This window comes from Dendroctonus ponderosae, unplaced genomic scaffold (assembly GCF_020466585.1).
Source record: "Dendroctonus ponderosae isolate FM_Combo_2020 unplaced genomic scaffold, Dpon_F_20191213v2 Dpon_F_20191213_5, whole genome shotgun sequence".
Lineage (NCBI taxonomy): Eukaryota > Metazoa > Arthropoda > Insecta > Coleoptera > Curculionidae > Dendroctonus > Dendroctonus ponderosae.
In genome coordinates, this window is record NW_026018715.1 from 8830182 (window position 1) to 8855250 (window position 25069).

Here is a 25069-nt window from a genome sequence, read left to right on the forward strand (position 1 = left end):
ATTGGGGATTCAGTAGCGTTTTTGCCTACTTTTTGGCAGATTTTAAAACTTCTGATGGTCAACGGTGCTATACTCTCTATTGGCAGTTTTATTTTCTCAGAAGCTAGAACATTCGGAATGTTTGCAATTACTCGCCTAAATAGAAGAAGTGTCATTCTCCTAAGTCCAAAACTGGCCGTTTCGAAGTACATTTGGCAGAGTTTAAGCAATTTTTGAAATTCTGTTGTTCCATTTTTCAGCTTACTCGGTTCATTTGAATAATCTTTTTTTACTTAACTGTCTAAAAATTTGTTTCCCACTCGATTGGAAAGTAGATACTTCATTCTCGTTCCGCCAAATTTTTCAATTTTGGAACGCTTTTGGTTAGTTTTTGGCAATATTTTGGAATTCTATGAATCCAGAGTACGCAGAGTATTGTCTATCAGTCCACTTGGTAAACTCCATAGAAATACATTACAAGATATTTTGGTTATTTGTGGATTTTTTTGTTCAAATTTGCTTGTCATTTTTATTTTGCAATTTTTATTACATTCTAGTTTGTTTAACTTTCAAATCTTAAATTGCCTAAAAACAGCATATTTAGAAAACGGCCTATTATTCGGTTGTATGGGGAAAATTTTATTCTATGGAAGTGGGAAGTAATTCATTTCATCTCCATTTTCCGCACCTTTCGGAGATTTTTTATCCCAACTTACCTAACTGGATTAGTCACTTTACGCTCTGGTTCTCTATTAATTATACAGAAAAGGCAATCGGCCGAAAATAATTTATTATTCTGTTGTAAACCATAAAAAAACAATTTCTACACCAAAAATACTTTGACTAAAGTTCAAAGTAAAAATACTTTCTCAAGATTGTTGACAAATAAGCCGACACGTATATAATCAAGCAACGTATAAACGGAGTGATAAATAAATGCCAGGAAAAAGCCAAGCAATTATAAATAACATAAAACTATTTTTGCCGTTTATACTGCGGTTATCTGGTCTTTAAATCTAAAGGTCGCAGCAATGTGCATAATTAAACGTACACCCTACTTCCAAGTTCCATTCATAAATGTATTTTAAGACCAATATAAAACGAATCGAAACGTACGTGTTAGTAAGTCTATATTTACCTGAATATCGCTAATCGATCCAAGTCGAGCTCCATTAATAAATGATTCCTTGTTAATTAATGTTAAGAAATGTTATTTTATTTATTGACTGCACATCGCTGCCAGCCTAAACAGCAAAAATTTCGGCAATTTTTTTTGAGGAGAATATTTCTATTATGTGTTGGATATATGAATAAATTCTCACGCCACTGTCGCTTTTCTCGCCGTGAAGGAATATACATTATTGATCAAAACAAGCACCCGAGCCTTCAAGCGAGAAAAATACGCACGAATGTTTGGGTTACGTTTATTTCAAACCATCACGAATTTTTTTCTGGATTACGTGATGTATTTCAATGACGAGACTCCAGACGTAAATCTCAACAAGCCTGGTCTTCTACACAAAAAAAAATATTTAATTCATGGATTTTTTGAAATTTTCAAAAGCGTTTTATAAAAAAAAACTGCTTTATATGAATGGCAAAAAGCCTTTGCATTATAACTGTCATGTATGTCAGAGCGTTTCTAAAGCGATTTTCCATAAAAGCATATTTTTAACGCTGATACACTTTTGTGGTTCATGAATAAACTAAACTGCAAAACCTCGACGTTTCGTTCAAAGTAACATTTCAATCACTTTTAAAGCCGAGTGTAAAAGGATTTCAAAGATTCATCGCGATTTATTGAAAGCTTTTCAGACCAGACAAATGCAAAGTGATTGCACACGTTCATAAACGTGAATAGCCTGAATACATATGAAAGACCTTACATTGCTAATGAGTACATATCAGTTAATGGGTTTAGAAGTTTTTGCAAGAATACGAGTGGAAACTCGTAACCAAAAAATATATTGGTAAATATAGAGATCAAATCAACCCAGACTTATTTACTGTTAATGAAGTCGCAGCTTGTGGTTGATTTCTGGCATTGTCGATTTGCTGAATTTTCCCATTACGGACAAGGATATTTTTGGGCCATAACACAAAACTTAATTACGAGCCTAATAAATTTCCCGGCACCATACGGGGCCCAGATTAATATTTATCTTCTATCCTGCACGGCAATAAATATTTCCCCGGATTACGCTCTTTTATAACATGATAATATTTGTCATTTATCACTTGGAGATGATTGATCTGCGTACATTTGGAAACCTATTAAAATGAGTTCTAGAAGACTTGACCTGTCTCAACTTAGCCGGATATTTTCGCCTACAGGGTATTCGGTAACAACCTACCTAGTTCTGGAAAATTTGTTACAGCTTAGTAAAGTAGCCGCTTGAATGCACTTAATTACAATTTTCTGATTGGGAGCTTCTTTTGCTACCTTTAAAAAATTGCACTTCTCAAGTGTATTAAATAGATGTAATGAGCTTCAATTCGCTATTTAGTTTTGGACATCAAATGATTGGACCCATTTCGTGACCAATTTTATTTCTGATCACATTTTTTTACATTGTTTTCATCACACTTAAGTGGGGAGCGCAAGGCACTCATTTCAAAATACACTAGCAGTTTTAAGTTGGAAATAATTGATTTTTTTGGTTTAGTTTAAGCGATTTTTGAGCCACTTTGATTCTTAACCAACCACATCATCGTTATTAGAAACGCACACATCTTGCATATGTATATTAAGGATAATCTTATTATTAAGCAGCAAGAGGAATTAAGCTAAAAACAACTCACCAGTGAAATTTTCATTTTTGACTCAAAATTTCACAGGCAGCCGATTTTTTTATATTTAAATCTCTCAAAATGCTATAAATTCTACATCATTTTCATCTCAATGAAGAGAGGAATATAAGGTGTTCATTGAAAACCATGCTGAAAGCTTCATATTCGACCTAATTAACATTTTTAGTTCGTTATGGCGGTTTTGGAGGGACTTTAATTCTTAATCGACGGAATCTTCTTTATTATCACATCAAACGCTTTCAATATGCGTAATGAGGAACCGCTTATACCAAAAGCAATTCAGTGAATTAAAAAACACGCATGTGAAGTTTTTATTTTTTATTCAAAATTTTGGGTAGAGGTCGATTTTGTCCAAAAATATCAAATCGCTCACACATCCGCAAATTTCACTTCATTGGTATCTCCAGGCATCGAAGAATGCAGAGTGATTACTAAAAAACATGCTAGAAGCCTCAAATTCCAAATAATTGACATGATTTGATAATTTTAAGCGGTTTTTGATGGACTTGGATTTGAAACCGACAATTCCATCTTTCGTAAAGCCTCCAAAAACTTGAATATCCATATTGAAAAGCTTCTTAGCTCCGCAACGATCCATTGAACTCAAAAAACTCGCGTGAGAAATTTATGTTTCAGACTCAAAACTATATAAGAGGTGGAGGTCGATTTTGTCCAATAGTATCAAATTTGTATCTGAAAAAATCGCGAATTCGACCTCATGTTGTTTTTAGGCGGCTTTTAAGGAATCATTGGTTCTTATGGACTCGTTCTTATGGACGGTTCTCTTGGACTGAAACATCTTGAATATGAATAGTAGAAAGCTGTTTACGTCCGCATGAACCAATTAAGCTAAATAACGTAGGTACATTTTTTTAGTCAGAATTTCATAAGGGGCTAATTTTTTTTTTTTTTAAGTATAAACTTTTTGCTCAATAAATTGAGGAACGTAAGTCGCCCTTTGAACAACAAGCCTCAAATTCAAAACAATTAACATTTTTGAGCGATATTGTGGTGAGTGAAGTGAATCTAAAGCCACAAATGTTTTAAAATTCGTATAGTGTGATATGATTTCTTGAAGAGCTTGGTTTAACCAGCACCTACAATTCTGATTATTATTGCGCCGTTCCAGGAAAAATTAGCTCGTCAATCGTTAGAAAATAGTGCATTTTTGTCTTAACCTAGATTTGCGCCATTTAGTGTTTGTAGGGATAACATTTTAAGAATTCGATGCAAACTCCCTTCTCCCAGAAGAACTGTCTGTTAGCATATCTTGTGGGATTTCTTATAAACACAATTCTGTACAGCTCAATAATTTGGGAGAGAAGATTATGGATTGTCCTCAGTCTATCAAGTTTTTTCAAAATTTCCCCAAAGTCAACAGTTTAACGGTTTGGAGCATAACTCGTAATATTGTTTCTAAAGTGGCGACGGTGTACAGCTCCTTTTGAGTAACGTTTTCAAAAGATTTATACGCAAACACTTTTTCCTGAACTGATTTGCATAATCTATGAGGGTGAACAAAATTTAACTGACTTCAAATATCTCATATGAAAGTTATGCTATTATCAACATAGGTAGTTTATTATGGAAAACACTGCGGTCCTGCAAAACACCTAAATCGAAACCTATTTATTTAATACTTGATTTAACCAGTCTAGGTTAAAGTCCTAGCACCTAAATGATTAATTTTAACTTCTCAAATCCGCATACTAAAGCTACTTTAATCTTCCTAGGCAACTCAACAAAATATTTAGTCACTAATCCATACTAACTTTGAATATTTCTTACAACTTACTTCTACTTAGTAGTTCCTCGAGTACTGGCTTGGAAAAAATAATTTAAAGAAATTATCATGTCTGCTCCCGCATCTTAACACAATTAAGATATTCAACAGACTGAGCAAACAAAAATGTTCAACACGGCAGCAATATTAATGCAATTACTCTTGCAAGCTGGATGACATTCATTAAGAATTATACACGCTTCGAGTGCTTCTTGGAATCACTTTAGCTTAAAGTGATAGCAGAAAATTGAATGAAAATGCAGAACTGTTTATCATATTAGCGTTATTTATCTTTCCCGTCTGGCACCTGTGAGATTCGCCTCGCTTATAAAGAAATGCGGAAAATCCTAGTCTCGTTATATTCGCCAGGGTGGAAAACTACATAAAACAGATGGCTTGATATTTTTCCCCAATGATTAATGTGTGGCGGAATTATCTAAATAAGCTATTCTTCATGTGGCAATTTTGAGGAAGCAACATGCAGTAAAAATATGTGTGTATCATATCCAGATAAATTGTGAAAAACATATTAATTTAGATAAAAGCTAATTTTTCTTTGCTTTCGTTGGAGTTTCACAGCTTTCAAGTTAAATCCTTTCAAAACACAACTATGGAAAAACACTGATAGAAAAAACAAAACTTGTCCCTAAAGATCGCTTTGGACCCGGTCCGTGTTCTCCCATTTCTAACTGAATAGTCCGAAATTAAGATAGACAAGTTTCAGCCGGGTTTCCAGATAATTTGAAGTTTGAGTAAACTTTGAAACTGGCTACTGAATTAAAGCTGGGTAAAATATAAACGAAGTCCTGGTTTCTATTATCAATTGGCACAGAAACTAGGCCGATAGCGCAATTCGAGGTAAGTCTCGATAAGTAGACGCGCTTACCGTTAAAGAATTTTATTTGAATAGATCCTTTTGGGGAACCTGAAATTATGTTCCTCTAAATGACAAGGAAGGGCCGATCGATAGCACTTAGGAGTGAATCTAATTATCAGCAAATTTATACGAAAATAACTGGATAAATCGTGCCATTAAACATGATTGTAAAGTGGGTTAAGTTGAATGATTTGCGGGCAGCAATAAAAATTTCCTATTCTTGGTGACCTGATAATTTGAATTGCTTTTGCGGTTACTCAGTTCATATTTGGTTCATTTCACAATAATTTATTCAAATGGGTTTTGGATTCGGTTGGAAGCCAAACATTTCGTCAAAAGTATGTGGACGAAAGTTTGAAACTATTACTAAAGTTAATGTCTGCCATAATTTTTAACTGCATTAGACCAACTGTTCCGGTGGAAACATAGCGCTACTGTGCAGCTTAGCCGGGTGTTCATTCACTAAGTGCATGTAGCAATTTGAGCTATGTTTAATATTTCAGGAAAACTTCCGGCAAGAAAGTGACTGTGCCTAAAAACGCAAAAACGGCACAGCTATTTCGAAGTTAATAATTCTATTATCCTTTCACAGTAACCACATGAACGTTTACCAAAATAATGATGGGTTAAGGGGTCAAATCGAATGGAAAAGTCCATACAGAATCTTGTTATATATTTACAATGGAATTAACTGAAGTACGGAAATAAGCCTGTAGTTGGTTAGTTGTGGGGCATTAATACAGTATTAATGATTTAAAACTTGCAGATTTTCGTGGCTTCCTACTAAGACAAAATCAATGTTAGTATGATAATGCACGAAATTTAAATTAGAAATTAGCTTAATTTTTCTCCAAATTGCAGCTTTGCGAAACTCATTCATGGTAAAAGCATTAAATTAAATAACGAGGCGTTTTTTTTATAGAGAACTTAATTTAATGAAATAAACCAGGCTGCAAATTCGGTGCAATTTATACTAAAATGAAAAATGTGATTAAATGAACCTTTGTCTTTGAAGCATTTGAAGAATGCACGGAGTGAAACGTTTTCCAGTGGATGGACTTGACTCATGAATTAAATTGTTGCTGTAAATTGTAAATAGTAATTTTTATTGTTTGAGCAATAAAACACTGATTGGGTAAAATTTGAAATCGGTTCCCGAGTGAAACTGAATAATCATAATCATTATGCAGATTATCCCATCAATTGCGGGACCTTTCGTGACTCTTAAGCCATTTTCTTCAGCCCTGGACATCTTGGCTTGACGGCATTATGGCTCATTTCTGCTTGAAGATATTTTCGTTAGAATTCCTTAATATGTGTGTTTCGTCGTTGGAAAGCCATTGTAATATTATCTTTGTCCATTGACTATTAATTACCATAGCCCAGTTTCTTTTCAAGTCACTCTTTCTATTGCATCCGTAACTTTTGTTCTTCTATGTAGCTCTTCTTTTCCATTTTTTAACTGTTAGTTTTCTGTTTTGACGTTAGTTTTACCTACTGGAGATGCAGGTCGAAGGCTTTTTGTTTGAGAAAAATAGGTATATTCCAAAAGTTTCGTAACTTAGTCGGGTTTTTTGCTTAGTTCACAGGTCTAACGTTTAGCAGCATTATGACGATTTGGCGATGGTCCATTTTAGCTCTAAGTTCATTATCATCAACATTTTAGTTCTAAGGGCTTGTTGTTTTCTATACCTGCTTCGGAATTATTATTTTATGGGCTGCAGACGGTTTCTTGTTCAATATCCCGCTACTAAACCTTGTTCACTTAGTTGATACCGGTGAGGAATTATTCAATAGTAAGCCTCACGGGAATGATTTAAGGAAATGATTTATATAAGTGTATCAACTGACTTTTCAGTTCACTACTGGCAACGACTTTAGGCCCACTCCTCTATCATATTTTCAGCTATTTCTGCTTGACTCTGGTTTTAATAGGGTTTGGTGTAAACGTCTTAGAAAATCTTCAATATCTCTACTAAATTGCGTGTGTTGTCTTTGATTTTCCAGTTGACCTGCTTTGTCTTTACGTAGTTTATGCCGCTGCCCCCTCACGTTTTCATTCCCTTTCGGTCCTAACAACGTTTGCTGTAGGTTTATCCAGTTGTCTTGACTCCTTTTTCAGCTGCAGATGTTTTCTATTAATCTTCGTTTCTTTTTCATCAAATTGTTAGTCCTATATCTAGGACATTTTTTGTTTGTTTCAAGTATTGTTTGGGGGATTTATGATGAACGTTGATCGACTACACAATATTTTTTATTACATGCTCGCTCACTGCTTCAACGTCTTTAAGTTGCAATTGTCGACGTTCCTCTGTTTTCCCTATTGTCAGCGTTTATTTGGTTCTGTCTTCAAATTTTTCGATATCTTTGCACTCGCCGATTAAATAGTGCATTATCATATACGATTATTTGTTCATCTTCTTTCGCTTCGTGGACACACTTTTTCTGCTCGTAATCGAGAAAGTTGTGTTTCCTTAATAAAACTTTAAATTGATGTACTCGATCAGCACGCTATCAAGCTCATCTTAATCCACTGTCGTTGCTTTTCGAAAAATCCATATTTAAAGCAGTTTCAGAGAGATAAAAGGCCATTTTATCAACTTAGTGCCTAATCCTACTTATTTGCTGTCATGCGACTCCTCGTTTGAGCAAATTTATTTAAATTGGACACGGAAAGTAAAATTTTCTCAAACATTACCTATAGGTATATTTCGCACAGTGTAATGGTTGGCTCTTTAATAAGCTGAAAACCTCTTTAGCCAGCTTTGTTATTTATGGTGAAGTGGATAATCAATTTACATGGAAAGGCAATGTACTCTGTGATTGTATCGGCTAAACAATTTACATGAAATTCTCCGGATTTCTTGATCTAGTTTTACGAATTTATTGTCATGCAACTGCCATAAAAATATGCGGGCGTTATTTGTTAGAGTAGCAGTTCTTGAGAATTTATCCATTAAATTAATTAGCTGAACCTACTGGGCTTTGGTTATAATATTTTAGCTAATTGGACAGTGAGCTAAGAATTAAAATTTTCATCAGCCAACATATTTGTTTAATGTGGTTTCGCTGTCTATACCTAATATAAACAATTTAGAAATGATTTATTATCGTGCCTACTAATTACTACCACATGCCACTTTTTGTTAATGAAAATATTTAGGTTCTTGTGAACTTTGACTCAACTTTGACATTATCACATAATTGGCTGTAGATGGAAATTGGGCTCATTGACAAAATTTACCATGATATGCGTTGGATTTGGTCCAAAATAACAATGTACAATTTCAGGAACACGCACAGGTAAAGCGGCTTATCATTTTCCAGTATTACTTGTTTATGACAAAATGCTACAAAACTGAAGCCAGTTTCAAAAAGCTTCACGCTCAGAGCTTTGTGTCAGCTAACAAGCATTTAAATTCAAAAGTGGGCATTTTTCGCTCTATACTGCCATACTGGTATTTGCATCAGTTTTTCATTTCTCATTGCACTTGTTACGGCTAAGTTGTAAACTGAAATCTGCTAGCAACTTTGAAACACGAACACGTTCTTATGAAACCAAGTGCATTATTACTTGGAAATATCAAAGTTCCCCAACTTAAAGTACTTTCCATCAAGCTTTCGTTCAATGTTAAAAGAGAATGAAGTTTCGCACCAACAACCAACAAAATTCAAAAGCGTTACTATTGAAAAACGTTCAGCAATATCCGCAAATAGAATTAACAGACTGAACGTAGGTATAAAATCAATGCGATGTAGACAAAGGCAACAGGAATGGCCTAATGAATTAATTTTTTGTGTCAAAATAGCGAACATTTCGTCCGCTATCAGTGAGCGGATTTACATTTTAATAAAAAAATAGAGCTATTTTATTGTTGATACATTTTCGGAAATTTGCAAAAGATATATGTTTAATTATCGAGGCGCAATTTGTGTTTAACACAAATTGTATTCACTTGCATTAGTTTGAATAAAATTGCCTCACCTTGAAAACTTCCCAGACTGAAGAAAATGGCAAAACAGCAACGCCAACCATCAAATCAGCTACAGCTAGAGACGCAATAAAGATGTTGGTTACAGCTAACTGAAGCTTGGAGGAGCAGAGAACAGCAGCGATTACTAGGCAGTTACCAACCACCACCATGATGTCAATCATAAGAAGAATGCTCAGTTTCAATAAGGCGGCTGCATCAAACCAGACTACGTTTTCCAATAAGGCCGCACATGCGGTCTCGTTTAGTGTATTTCGCATTACATTGGCAAATTGTTTATTCACTGATAATGTTTCTGATTAGAGCTTATCCAAGTCCAGTTTCAAAGCTCTGGTTCTACTCACTGCGGCTGGGGAAAGCGACACTAAATTCCTGCCCATTTTCTAGATTTGTCTGAAAAAAAAGAAATATTTCTTGAAATTTGCTACCCTTTAATAGTTGGCATGGGTTTTGTTAAGATATCTCCCAGTCTACTGGTTGGTTAGTATGTCATCCAAACGTTTTGCATGGATTTTCTGCCAGAAATCTCCACGTCATGAAAATTGAGTTGATACGATGTGGAATTAAAAACTGCTAGTTTCAGTTGCTTGAAAATACAAAGAGGAAAAGTTTATTGAATTTTTATAGTTTATTGACATTACATATTGTTTGCCCCACATGCAAGCGAAACGTTGCATGTTTTATATGTACTTGTTCAGCTGTTTGGACTTCCGATTGCTCTCCCCTTTTAAACGGTTAATAACCAGTTTTAATCAAAAGAGCTCTACGCTTTTGTAAAATATTTTCTTTTTATAATATATAATATAATATATCTACTTTTAGAAACATATAAAGGGAATTTATGAAGTATTATATTATACCTAGACTTTATAATGGAATTATCTCTGAACTAATTGCTATTTTCACTAAACCTCTCAGCGGATTATTCGAAGCCAGTGGAAGGTTTCGTAGATAATTTCGATCCCACTACAGTTAAAATTTCGCATTTTCTCGCACGATTAAAGAAGTTCATAAAATTCTCCATTTATCGCCTTAAATTTGTGTAGAAGCAAGCCGTAAATGTGACGCAAAAACAAAATAAGACGCATGAAAAGTCCACTATTTGTATAAAGTCTATCGAAACTATTACAGTTTCGTATAATATTTTTTTAAACTTTTTAATGCAAATAAACGTGGAACTTATGGTGCATAATATAAAACTTATAATTTCTAAGTTCCCTGCTGTGATTATCACTAAACCTTCCAAGTGATTATCAGAAGCCAGTGGTTTCCTAGATAATTTGAATCCCACTACATTTAAAATTTCGCATTTTTTCGCACAATTAAAGCAGTTCATGAAATCCTTCATTTCTCGACGTAAATTTGTGTAAAACCAAAGCGCTAAATGTGGCGCAAAAAATAAAATGAGACACATCAAACGTCCAGTATTTGCATGAAGCCTGTTTAAACTTTCTTTACGCTCGTTGACTATTTTACTAAAATCGGCATTAACCGCATTTATTTTGTGCAGTTTGCATTTAATAATTATATTTCATGTTTTATCGCTTTTCTGTGGCATGAATTTAAATAACTAGTTCACATTTGCATCGTAAAATAAGATTGAACAATCGCAAATATTAATACAAAATTAATTGGTACATTGCGTTTTTCATTTTTAGGCTTTCGACTGGATATGTAATACATTTTTCGTGGAAACAGCACTTTCGTTGTTTTGCTATACTCAAATGTTGTTTAATTGCAAAGTCTCGAAAATCAAAACGAGCATTAATAGAAAAATGTTAGTTAACCTTTCCATTACAACTATTGTTTAGATTGAACTTTGAAAATCCTACATGCGCTAAAAGTCCAAACTATTTATCCAAACCTTTACAAGCAATTTTAACTTGTAAGTATTTGGGATTAGATTCGGAAAATAGGTAGGAAAAGGCACAATATTACCCATATAAAATCTGGATTACTACCTGAATCGAAGAAACTCTTTTTCCAATTGGACTTTTATTTAGAGACTCATAAGTATCGAGCTGCTTGGGAGCTAGTTGCTGTACTATTTCGGGATTACGGCAAATTGATTTTGAACTGGTGGCTGGCAGTTTGACATCAGCAAGAGTGCTTACCGGTAATTGCCTGCATCAGAACTATCTAATGGTTTGATTGAACAAATTTTAATCGAAAGCTTATGAAATATGACAAAATATCGAAAATTTAGTGAGTTTCCAATGTAATCAGCTCATTCAATTTTTCTCCATTCTTATGCATAAGGCTTCCATTGTGCAAACAAGTCATTTTCCATTCGATATTTGAATGTTTTGATAAATATTTTAAATAGAACTTTAACTGATTAATAAATCGTCCAACGTAGTAATTGCATTATGCCAACCAAACGCTTTTAATTTTAAGCAATATTATACACAATTTTATTTCAACTGGAACAGTTCATTTTATTGTATCCGCTGCAAACCATCTAGGAATTTACTAGCTAATTTTAACACCAACAATAAACCCGAGCAGACTCATTAAGAATCTTCTGCAGAACACATGAGTATATATCTCAACTGCAGCAGGGTAGAATGAGCAACAAATAAACTGCGCTGTTTGAGTTGATTCATACTTTCGATTTGAACTTGGTTGTATTTATTGCCACACATACTAAATAACACTTTTACAAACTGTTGGCAGATTGCCTTTCTATTTAATAAATTTTATGTAACTTCCGCCTAGATTAGGGATAATTGCTGAAAATAGCTGCAAGAAGTAAGAAGTTGGTGCTCTGTTTTATATGTTCGTAATTTCTTTAAATCTCTAAATTAACCAAGAAAGTATTCTGTGTTTCCGCTAAAGCAACTGCTCATATCAAACATTCCAAATTTAAATTTAGAGATAGATTTATTCATCTAGTCAAAGTAATATGGCAAAATTCGAAATTTGACATCACAACAAAATATTCCAAAAATACCAAATTTACATAATAGCAGCGTATTGCACTTTTGCCTTTATAGTGAACTGCAAATATTAGAGCGCATTATTAACATTAATTTTCAGAGAGTCGAGACTTGAAGCACCAACATGCATAAGCCAGTTGCACTATTACAGAGCAATATTGCGATTTTTCCACACTATGGATAAAGCAAAGCCAGCCAAGAGGCTTTACTGTAGACAATAGAAAAAAAAACAAAATTGGAGCGCAAACCAAAAAAACTGTATAAAATTGGGGCTATGTTCTCATGTTATATGTAAATGGAGTTTCGTTATAGATTAAGCTGAGCTCTACAATTTACCACGCGACCTTGTTTGCACTTTTAAAAATCGATTCAAGAAGTGACGCTGCTTTATAATTGATGCCCTTACAGGACAGATTCAACCTTGATTTTATTCACATGCAATGAAAAGAGACATTGCTGCTCGAGATATCTTCGAAAGCCTATTATAGTCCTCTTGGACTATCTCGCAAAATTAATCGCATCACGGAAGTTTCATTTTGATAATGGCAGCGTAATTAATTAACTTTGAGCTAATATTGCAGCAGGAAACACCAAAAATTATATTAGCAGTAATTTAGTTTATTGTCGGTCATTTAATTGGAGGCAAAATATAAACTGTTTCTTCGCCAAAATAAAATGTTAAAGAATTTGACCCCTCATCAACAGATAATTGTACAAATCGGGGATGTCTAAACGAGGGTTGAAAAAGCACTAGCAGAGTCGGATGAGTACAAATAATATTAATTAAAACATTGAAACTTTATTGACAAACGGTTATACATTCAAAACATTGCGATGTGTAACAGAGATGTAAATCAATCCACTAACTAAAGGTAAAGAGAAATTTTTAAAAATTCTGAATGTTTCGGTCAAGACGACAAAAAAACCATTGCAGAACAATCTAAATGCCTTTCAAATGCAGAAGCAAGGGGCAAAATAATTTGAGGACAAAAATCTTATTCAAAATGGGCACGCAAAATATTTCCTGGAAAGGAGCCTGTTCCTTCAGAAAAATAGTTATCTAAAAATATTCAAGTCAAGTTATAATTTCTGCATGTGTTATTGCCCCAGTGTGCTTTTCTACTTCAAGAACAGCGAAACCAAGTAATTTCATAAACAATTCAAACAATTAGCATTGTTCGCGATTAATCATGTTCGGATAGTGATTGGGTTCGAAAAAAACGCCAATGTATTGTTCTGGCCTGGTTTGCAAACAACAATCCGATAATCTATAAATATTAATAGTTACATGGATTTTCCTTTTCGGAACTGATCGCCTTGGCTTGCAGCCAGCCAATCTATAAAAAGTGACTGATGGATACTTGCAAATATAAATAAGCTGTTATGTACTTGCAAGTTTAAATATGACACTTTTGCTCGGCGAATCGGATTAATTGCCACCTTGCTTATTTTAAGATTAAGGTTGGTCCAAATTTCCCACATTAAATCGGTTTTATCAACTTGAAAATATCAGCAAATCTGATGCGTTTTCCGCGACTTTTTCTATAATGGGAAGCTATTGCGAAACTCCAAATGAAAAGCTTGTGCATTTTTTAATAAAATTATTAACGATGAGAAACTGTGGAAGACTGCGGATCAACAGAGTTGGCCAATTATTGTCTTATGCTCTGCTACCATAAAAATTTCTGGTTACAAGGAAAATAAAGCAAAATGATCACTGAAATCTTTAATAATAAGATGAGGAAATACTGGAATTGAAAGCTGCTATGTTGTTATTAATTTGGATAAACTATGTTAAGCTAGAGCGAAATTAGCAGCAACCAGACTCAAAAGAGCTCACTTTTAGCGCGTTCTCTAATCTAAATATGCTTACATAAATTTGCATCAGCCGTAAATCAATGGCTGTTCATACAAAAAGCTTAAACTGAGTTGAAAAATAACTTTTGAAATAAATTGAGGGCTGAAACTTGACAAATGCGTATCTAATCATGGACAATAATAATAATAATAATAATAATAATAAAAATAAAGCAACAAAAAAAATTTTTTGACGACAAAACGATTTGAAGCTGCGAGAAATTAGAATTATTAAGACGTAAAAGATCTGGAAGTCTGCAAATAAAAAATTACATACAGTTCAAGAATAATCAAATGTTCAAACAACAGCAACAATATACTGAAAAATTTTGCCATTTTGTCTGAAACTGAAACCGACGCTACCAAAATTTATTAAAAAACATAAAACATTCTATTCGAAACAAGCTCACAAAGCTTTAGTTTAAACGACAAATGTGAAAATTATTAATTGACCAAATAGGCCATAGGTACCCTTTTAGAAGATTTTTGCAAACACGTTTTTTAAGAACCAAAACGAAGAAGCAAAAGGGCAACTAAAAATTGTGTTCAGAAAAGGTGGTTTAGCAAACCAGATATTTCTGATGAGAAAAGACAACATCCACTTACACAGTATCCAAACATTTTCAGTAAATCGATAGTACAGAGGAAGACAGCAAATGCAAGAAAAATAATAATAAAAAACTTTTACAGAAGACGGTTTTATGGTCAACTTTCTTCAACAACAACCTCAACATTTAACAGCAGCTACAGAGCACATGCGACATTTCCTTCAAAGAAACGAACAAATTGAAAAATAAAAAATGAACAAACTTATACCGTACAAAGAAGCAGAATATTTTAGCGAGCTGCCAGTTGTTGGCAAACTGATGCACTAACAATATTCCAATGCTTATTGAAGCATCCGATTATTAAATGAAAATTTAACAAAATGAGCAAATACATACAAAAAATTACATACATGTATTTTGTAAATTTAATTCGACATCACCCTAGTAGGGATTCATAGCATAGTAATAATAACTAGTAAAAAAAACAAAACAGGTCGAGTAACTTTATCCCGCATTATCTGCCTCAGAAACCACTAATGGTTCTTGGAATTGAAACCAATAGTTCTCAGCTTCTGGATAAAGTTACCCGAAAGTGAAGATGCATTATGGGCAGATAAACGCTAAAACCGTATTCCTCCCATTTAAACTAAGTTACGCTATAAGTGATCGATCCATATCTAAATAATTACGGGTGCTATTGATTTCACCTTTTGTGGGGGCTGCTGCATTTGAAACGTGTACATTAAACAACATTAGAACAAACAATAACGGCAATTACGTGTTTACTATAGAACATGTGCCCAGGCACTAACCAGAACAATTTTTACTCATTTATCGCTGGATTGTTGCGTAGCGTGTCGCTTAACAAACGAGCAACAATAATTAACCGGCATGTAATAAATTAATCCGGCAGCCGTAACAGATTCCGAAATTAAACACTGCAGGGCCGAAAAAATCCTTTATTGGATGACATCTTTTGTGTTCTTGCTTTGTTCATCTTTTTTTCCATGTTTTTACTCATTTTGTCACTTGGCTATTAGATACTTAAAGAATCGACCGAGACCCATTCATCAGTGTTCTTTTCCAATGTTCAGAATTTTTCAGAAGAAATTACAAAGCTTAAACTGCCCAATTACGGCATCAAATTTCAATTGATTGTTCATATAAGTTGAAAAATGTACTTTTACAATAAGTGAGCGTTATATAATCTCAATTGCTTCCCCAAGGAAACCTCTTTATCTTCCTAAGCAAAAATACAACGTTCTCTAATATCCTCGATCGGATATCCCAGCTGCCTACACATCACCATTAACCAACGGAAAACACATGTCGTATTTCTTCGCCTTCATTTTCCATTCCTTAATTTCCCGTCATGATTAATGGTTTTCCTGCATTCGCGACACGGAACAAAAATATCGAATGTTTTGGAAAATGAGGACTGTAAGCGATAAATTGTTTTGGCAGTTAGCTCGAAACCCACTCGGGTAACTTTGGGGATTATTATGATTTCAACTCTTGTCTGAGCGAAATGTTTACTGTTTCTGATATTGGCCGGAATTTCAAATGTGTCCAACTGGGAAAATCTGTAAACTACCTTCACGTAGTTTTTTGTCAGGGGAATAGATGCTGATATCAGCCAGGCATGAAGCTGGCATTCAACCAATCTTGGAATGGTTTTTTTTTTAGAATCTACGCAACTTTATTTTGCATTAGAAATCAATTTGCAACACAATTCCAACTGGCGATAAAATCGGGGGTGTAAGGCGGCTAAATTGGAACTCCTATTGCAAATATAAGTTCGAAAACACACCGTTTACTTATCATTTTTCTGTCAGGGCAGAAACCTCCTCCGACAATTCCGGACGAAAGACAAGTTTGCAGGATTAAGAACCGGAATTTATCATTTGCGGAAATAGAAAGTGGCTTTTTTTCTGAGCAACTATGAATATATTAATTAACACTCTATTTCAGACGGTATGAAAAAGGCAAAAAACAGCCGATTAGACGGATTGGAAACCAATATTAGAGAGATAATATCAGATAACTCCATTCCGATGAGATGAGGTTCTCTCAAACGAGCCTAATCTTTTCCGCTTCGATATTATTCCGACTACATATCACACGTTATCCAGAGGAAACGCAAGTCATGCATCATGTTGCCCATTTTGCATTTCTCGTTTTTATAAAAAGAATTACAGCTTCCGCGACCCATAATAAAAAATCTTTAAATATCTGGCAAGACTAAGCTGAATTGTGTAGTTGCCAACGAAAGCTCGAATTGGAAAGTGGCACAGTCGAAAAATAAAACAACTTAGCAGCATTTGCCAAAAAAAATTTGCAAACATCGATCGAAATGTAATCTAAACTGTTGACAGTAAATTGCGAATACTCCTTCGCTTAGAAGTTGCTAATAGAATCATAATTGATTCAGTTTTTTCGGTGGTTAAAAACCGCTTACATTTTTTTATTTAAATTTGACTTTGATTAATTTTACTCGTCCTCAGAGGAACGTGGACTGTGGTATATTTCATATGAAAGCATATCATATTAAAATGCAATAAATCAACCGTACGATGATCTAATCAATCCAACAGAGGCACGACTATATTTCTCTGTTATTTGTCTGTTGCAAGCTTGAAATGGATGAGTGATTTAAACAATTTTATTTCTGGGTCTAGCTTTATTTTTTATGGCATCCATTCTTCGAATATTATTCCAATGTTTTATTGCAGCTCATGTTTTTGCCGCCCTTAAAAGCCTGAAATAATATCTTATTTACAATTTCAAAACTGTATTTTCATTTTATCAAACTTTGTCAACAAACATCCGATCTAGTCAGAAAGAAATAAATTTCCATTACGAGAATTATGTTTGTGTTGCTCCATTCGTTCATTGCGATATGAATATTATCATCTCGACTAATTGATTGCATTTCGATTGACAATAGAGCGCTTAATTATTCAAGTCGAATATAGATTAACATATTTACAGGAGTTAAGTGGCTAATATTAGGTAGGTGTGGTGTAGATATTGATTGGTGTAGATCATCGTTTTGTCATTTGCCGAGGCTTTTAATATTCGGAACGAGTTCAGAGGGTTTCTATAAAAAGCCGATAAACACAAGTCTGGAGGTTGGTTTGAGTTGCTAATCAAACGCATTTGGGAACTGAATTATCCCCAACAACGAATTAATTAGGACTAATTTGGCTTTGATTCATTTGGTATTTGGGTCCTGGCTAACTAGTCTTTCCACATACAGGTACCTGATTTGTGTTGATTAATTTTATTACTAGCCCGAGAGTTGAATGCAATTACCATAATGAATAACTCCCGTTATTGGCGACAGCAGGCTCATTATTTCCCAAATATAATACAATCAGCGTTGAAATAAGCCGCGTCTAAGACATCAGATGCAAAATTCAATTTGGGTATGTTTTTAAAATGTCTTTGTTGGAGGACTCAAGAAAAATAAATTAATGTTTCCCTTACCTAATTCACTATTACTAAAAGAGTATTTCATTTACAAACTCCAAATAAATATCGAATAAATCTAACAAAGTTTCACTCAAAAGCATCCGCTACTTTATACCGTTTTTGGAGCAGTAAAACTTGTATCAGTGCATACGAAGTAGTAGCGAAACTCATAAATATGAAAGTTATAAGCCAACCAACTGCCATTACTAGAACAAGAAACGTTTAGAGATTTTTACCTTCGCAATAAAAGCACTCAAAGTTTAAAGTGGTGGTTATATTTCGCGAGATTTCAGTTGTGTTGTTGAGGAAAGCGTGTTGAGGTTTCAAACGCATTTGCATAAGGTCCTTGGCCAGTTTGAAACTGGGTAATTTTCTTCTGAAGTCGTTCGGTTTGAGAATTTCCTGTTCAATCTATCGAGGATCATTTAAAACATTTTTTCAACCAAAATAACTCTTAGCTTAATGAAGAAACTTCTCCATTCAAACGTGTTCTCTCCAAATCAGAAAAATAGTGGGATGAAAATGCCACCCACAGCTTTTAGGCTTCAAGCAGCGCAAAACTTATTATTTATTTTAGAGTTCCGAAGTTTAATTTAAACATTGTCAATGGACGCCCACTTTTCTTTCAATTACTTAATTAAATAAACTTCGAATTGGTCGAAAGTGTTTGGGAGTTCATGAAAGTTGTTGGAGCACTTGCAAATTAGGAAAAGAAATCGGCGAATTAAAAGAAGAAGAAAATTCGAAATTGCATTTCCATTCCAGATCATCAACGCACGGGAAAATAAATGAGGATTTGACACTGAACGATTCCAGCTCTTCTAGTTTGTCGATTTAAATTCTGCCATTTAATCAATATATAAGAATTGCTCGCTTAAAGCACCTGAAGACACCCACCACAATTTAATTGATTCTGAAGTTGTTACTTAAAAAAATAATTAACATTTGAACCAACGTATGCATCAATGCAAATAGACAACAAAAGAGAAAAGAAAAGTCAGCAAATTATGGGCGGCAAGTTGATTTATAATTATCTGGACACGTTTCAATTTTAAGCTACATAAATCATGACCCAACGCAAATTCCAATTAGTGATTAAAAATAACGTTGCGACAGTCAACATGCATTAAAATAAGTTCTATTTCGATAAAACTAGTAAGCATGTATTTGAATTTTCCTTGGCCGATTTAATGCCTTTTCGAAAGAAAAACATATCAATATAGATCATTGTTCGGTGCAAAACGTATGCCGAATTACACGCCAATTGCGTGGCATAACAAGAATATGTATGTACCTGGTGTACATAAAAATTAACTTTTTCCAAAGTTTTAATTATTACATATGTGCTTACATGCAGGGCAAGCCAAGAAGTTAAAAAATTGATAGATTTGACTGCTTGGCAGAACCACTGGCTGCAATTTACAACTATTTAAATGTTAAGGCAATTTTCCTAACATAAACCAGGTTTTGTTAGACAGAAGAAGCAATCGTCCATTTTTATGGAGCAATTATGCAAATTTAATGGTTTCTGCTTCAATTTTGGGGACGGACGCGCAACCCACGTATTGAAACAATTTAGGAAATCGAGACATTAACATTACGAATCTGAACCCAAACAGCAAATAAACGTTGTTTTCAGCACAGATAAAATTAATTTCACTTTAAATCCGGGGGCGTTGCAGGCGCTACGTCCTGTATGTTACTGCAGGTCATTTTTTAGCGAACAAAATACATGGTCAATTATTCATGTGTGTTTCAAGAGACAATTCATGTGCATTTTGGCAAGATGGACTTTTATTTGAAGTCCAAAATTGTGACGCTCTGAAGAGGATGTCCTGAAAGACGGTGGCGAAGAATTGGATTTACTGCACGTTAATAAAATCCACTTTCTGATTCCATGACTTATTAACTTTCCGAAACAAAAGAACCTTTCAGCGCGAATTTGGAATTTTTCCTTTGTAGTAGTTGGGGGATGAAAACCCCCTTCAAGACCCAAAATTGGCTTTTTTGAAGGATGTTTTTCTCGCAAAAATGTCTGTGCAACTTATCACTCGTGATTAGTGAATTTTGTAGAGAAAACCGACGTTTTGCAAGCAAATAAAGAACTGCTAGTCGGCTACCGCTCATTATTACAAGAAAATTTTATGAGGATTATCAAGAAGTAAAATTGAACAATCAGTAGGACTAAGTGGCATCAATTACACTGACGATTAAACAGGAAAAGTACTAATTAAGTGAATAATTGAAAGCGGCCGCTTCAATATCAGGCAGCAACAAGAAAATGGATTTTGTACAGAGCTTTAACTTGTAAATCATTAATCGTAAAATCGACATCAAGATAATGAATACTTTTTACAATTGTTTGTAATATATTTATCATGCGGTTTATCCATTGCAGTAAAGCACTTAGCAATGTGAAAAGCACATTTCAACCTGAACACAATAATACGCGAAAATACTTCTCCAAGAATAAGAAAAGCTTGAGAAAGCAAATGCATGTACCCCATTAATGCTTGGCAATTCAAAGCATTCAAACCTCACAATGTAACCAGTGAAAAAAGCTTCGAAAAATAAAAGTCAAGGTAAAGGCCAGTATAACCCCAATGGCATAATAATTGGTTGTTTTTGAGGCGTTTTATTCCAGTTCTCGCCCATTAAAAAGATATTTACCCGCAAAACGCACTAACGGACTTTACATAACGCTGCAAATTAGCTGGCTTGAAAATTCCTGAAATATTGATGAGTCATAAAATAGCCCATAAATTGCACTGAAAACTGTATTGCGGGCCTAATAAGAAATCGTAGTGTTCATTAGTTTAATGTGAAATTTTTCGCTGCACAAGGGGCAGGAAAAACATTAGACATTTGAAGTGAAGGAGTTGCTCAAAAAAGTTTTCTGGTACAGACTTTTTTCTTTCCTTATAACTCCTAAGTTTTGTTCAGGCGTTATTCTACACTAATCGACAGGAATATGATGAAACTTTTCTCTGTCCATAGGTTTTAAGGTAATTTTTAAAGTCCCCAAAATTCCCAGACAAAACTTTCTAATTCCAATTACCGCACGAACCTCAAGGATAGACAATTAAAACTTTAAATTCAGGCTAGCAGATAAGCAGCTGACTTCGGTGGTTTAACCTCAGCGTTCCCCAAAGTTCTTATAAGAGTCAGGTTTACATGATTTGAAAATTGGTTACACTATTTCACAATAACAAAATTCGTTTTTCCCAAGAAATTAGAGAGCAGTTCCATGGGATTGGGATATTCTCCTAACACCAGATGCACAAGCTTAACTTTGCATTTGTATGCATTAACCAATGAATTGAAATAAAGCTGCTTTCATCCTTAGACTAAGATTGTCCTTCCACAACAATTAAATTGTTGGCTTCGAATATCGCAGCACAAATTATCCCCAACGCAAATTAAATGCAAAACAAATTGCAATACCTAAATCGCACCGAAATCTGATACCGTTTACAGTACATTTAATAATCCTAATTGCTCAGTTATTTAAATTGTGCTTTCATAATTATCACAATCGGATGCTAATTGAACGTGACATGTTTGTGAACCATAAGCGCAACAGTTAACAGTTCATAACGAAATTGATGTGATGTTATGAATTTAGTTGCGAAACAAATCTTTAACGAAAGGAAAAACACACTGCTAAACTTGCAAATTTTAAACTACAAACTTTGAAACTTCAAACATGAAAGGTAGGAAAAACAATTTTAATATGTAAAGGATCGTTATGAAAACACTGATTGACTGAGAACTTGTGTATTTGAACTGTGTAATGGAACCGCATGGTTTCCATTTGTTTCTTCCGGTTCTGATAACAGCGCCAATCTTCATTGGGTGTATAATAGAACGGTTTTAGAGCTTTTTGTCAAAATGTAAGTGAAAAACCTCCAGAATGAACTGAGTTCTGACTAAAAATAAGGAAGTTAACTAAAATACATTTTTCTAGACAACGAAGGTTTCAAATAATTTTTGTATTAATAACTGTGACTATTCAGCGTCACTGTTTATAATACTTATGATAATAAGTTTAATTGCACTGATAAGCCATGTAGCAGATTTTCAACACACAAACTGAACGAAACGTACGTTGATTAGTCCTGTACACGTACTACTTGCTGCCTATTTCGTCTGTTGATGCTTATTTGGCTAAAACATATTATAGTGGTTTATGGGTTCTGTTTGCATGCCCATTAAAGTAATTATCCTAAAGGTGAGCATGTTCTGAATCACAAAGTATTTTTAATTTGCCTACATATCTGCACAAGCAAATACTGATTAACTTTGAACAACGATTTAAATAATCGTCTTTGCTTGTCGCTCAGGCTTACTAAAAATTCAATTACCTCTTTAAAACCCAACTATTCAATGAAATTCGCACGTGGCTTTATGGCTTTTGTAAATGAAACATGCATTATTTAGCCATGCATTTATTTGCATGTGGTTTGCATTGTTAAGGAAATTCAGTGTAAATGTATCATCTTTGTTGGACATATATTCTAGTGTTCTACCAGATATATTTGGATATATTTTACTAGGGTTAAATGCTGTATTTCTGCTCTGTTAATCTGGCAATAATTTTTAGAAAAAATTCTGATGAAAGGACTTCAAATTAAATTAAAGATGTGAATAAAATACAGTCTACAACTAAACACACACATAAACACGAGAATTATCCACACTACTGCTCTCGGCCTTGCGAGGGGTAGTTTAACAAAGTAGTATAACAAAATTCCTGCAATTTAATTCATATTTTCCCTCAAAAGCCAAAACTCTACGCCATGAAGCTGAGTTTGTATTGAGTAAAATGATATCACTGTGTCGCAAAAATCATTAAAAAATTATGCATAAAGTGCTCTTTCCATACGATGCTTTAAACTTTGCATGGTTTAGAAATAAGCTTGTCAATAATATGGCTTTGTTCTAAATAAATTATTTTCTTGTGCGGAACTAAACAAAATTTATTTTATGAAATATCGGGCTTCTGAGCACAGTTCTAAGATCACCTCAAAAGTTTCAATAACTGATTTTATTGAATGCAAAAATGTTTGAATTAGTTCAATAAAAGTAAGTTAAAATGTATCACACTAACACATGGCATTTGCTGTTATAACGTATTGGTTCTGTTTGGGAGCTCTCTTTGTACCATGATATATAGAGTTTGAATGAACATTAATTACTTTTGTCCATTTAGTCGAATTTATTGAGTGCAGTTATGTACGAAATGGAAAAATTGCTCTTTATTAATTGACTTGTTTACCCACACACGCTTTGAAAGTTTTGGACACATCAGTTTCCTGCTATCGCAAATAAATCTCTCATTTCCTGCAAACTTGTCGAAATTGCATTTGGTTCCAAAAATTTATTGTTAAATACTATTTATGAATGAGATTTAGCGGGATTCAAAGTGGTTTGTTGCATTTTATTAAATTCGCAACGGAAGTTTAAGGAATGGTGGGAAAAATATTTGTTAAAATACATATACAAATAATACCGTGTCCCGTAAACACATGATCAAAAGCAGACTATGAAATTATTTGGCTCAAAAGAAGACGACCTGACCTGCAAAATTTTCCGGTGCCTCTGCTATTGATGGTCAAACTTCTTCAAAAATATTACGTTTTTAGAAAAATCGGGAGATCGATCCGATGAATTTTAATGAAATCCGCTGTGAATTCGTTTCAGAGAGAGAGAGTTTAGTAAGGACTCATATTTTGATGAAACAAGCGAGCTTGGGCAAGTGAAGAACTCCTGAGAGACTTGATACAAATACCAGCAGAACTCTTCACTTGGGAGTTGGTGTCATACTGATTTTTCTTGAGTTCATGCACTTATTATATTTGTTACATTTTTGTGCTCTACGTAAAATATAGTAACATAATAATTTTTTACGCAATAAAAATATTTCTGCCTCTTAGCTGTTGAACAATTTCAAATACCAACTTCAATTCTAGTCGTAATAATTTTCTTTTATAACAAATTAATTATCAAGCGTTTTATTCCTAATAACTGATTGACATGGTCAAAGTCTTAGACCGCTCGTTCTTTGGAAGAGTTTTCGTCCGAATTCGTTTTTCAAAATTCGGACGTAACAAAGCGAACTTGTTAATGTACAAAATTAATTGGTGTCTTCAATTGTTAATTGGCAGGAAAACAAACATATTTTTTGGGCAAAAACTGTGAATGATACAAGATTTTGTTAAGACCCCAAATATATTAAGGCCTCAAAAAAAAGATGCATTAACTCAAAAAAAATCAAATCATTCCAGGAACCAGATCAAAAGTTGGGGTGGTTTTTGAACCGACACTCCTAAGAATTAACCACTTGCCCAAAGCAGATGAATTAAGCTGCTTTATTAATATTCAGATTGGGTTTAGTTAAAATCTGTGGTACGATCCTTCTGATATTTCAATGAACAGAATTTCTTTGAAGAACTTTGAACATCAATTACAAGGAGCCGGACATTTTTTGTTAATAAAAGTTATATCTTCTTTCGAACCTGCCATATTTGACAAGGATTTATGTTAGTTTCATTCGTTTTAAGGAATATTTATTTTTAAATAATTTCAAGCTATAATTTTGTTGCTTTTTAAAATTATTTTCGATGTTTCATTTTTAAGTTGAAGTTCAAATAAAATTATTAATGCCGATGTAATCGCCCAACTTCAGACCTTCGCTGAACGAGGCTTTTGAACAACTGAATAATAGTGGCTTCGTTTTAATATTTATATTTAGTCTTCTGCATGTTGTTAACAGTTAACAGTTCATATTAATTTCTATAAGTTTCATA

The 25069-nt window shown here is 33.9% G+C and overlaps 1 protein-coding gene across 2 annotated transcripts in view; it reads right to left on the reverse strand.

Moving 5' to 3' along the window:
* LOC109533609 (octopamine receptor Oamb) overlaps positions 1–25069 on the reverse strand; it is a 75640-nt gene that overhangs the window by 25901 nt on the left and 24670 nt on the right. For both annotated transcript variants that reach the window (XM_019898966.2, XM_019898965.2), the window contains exon 2: positions 9436–9835. In XM_019898966.2, coding sequence (XP_019754525.1) covers positions 9436–9702 — 267 coding nt within the window. In that variant the 5' untranslated portion in view covers positions 9703–9835. The remainder of the gene's footprint in view (positions 1–9435; positions 9836–25069) is intronic.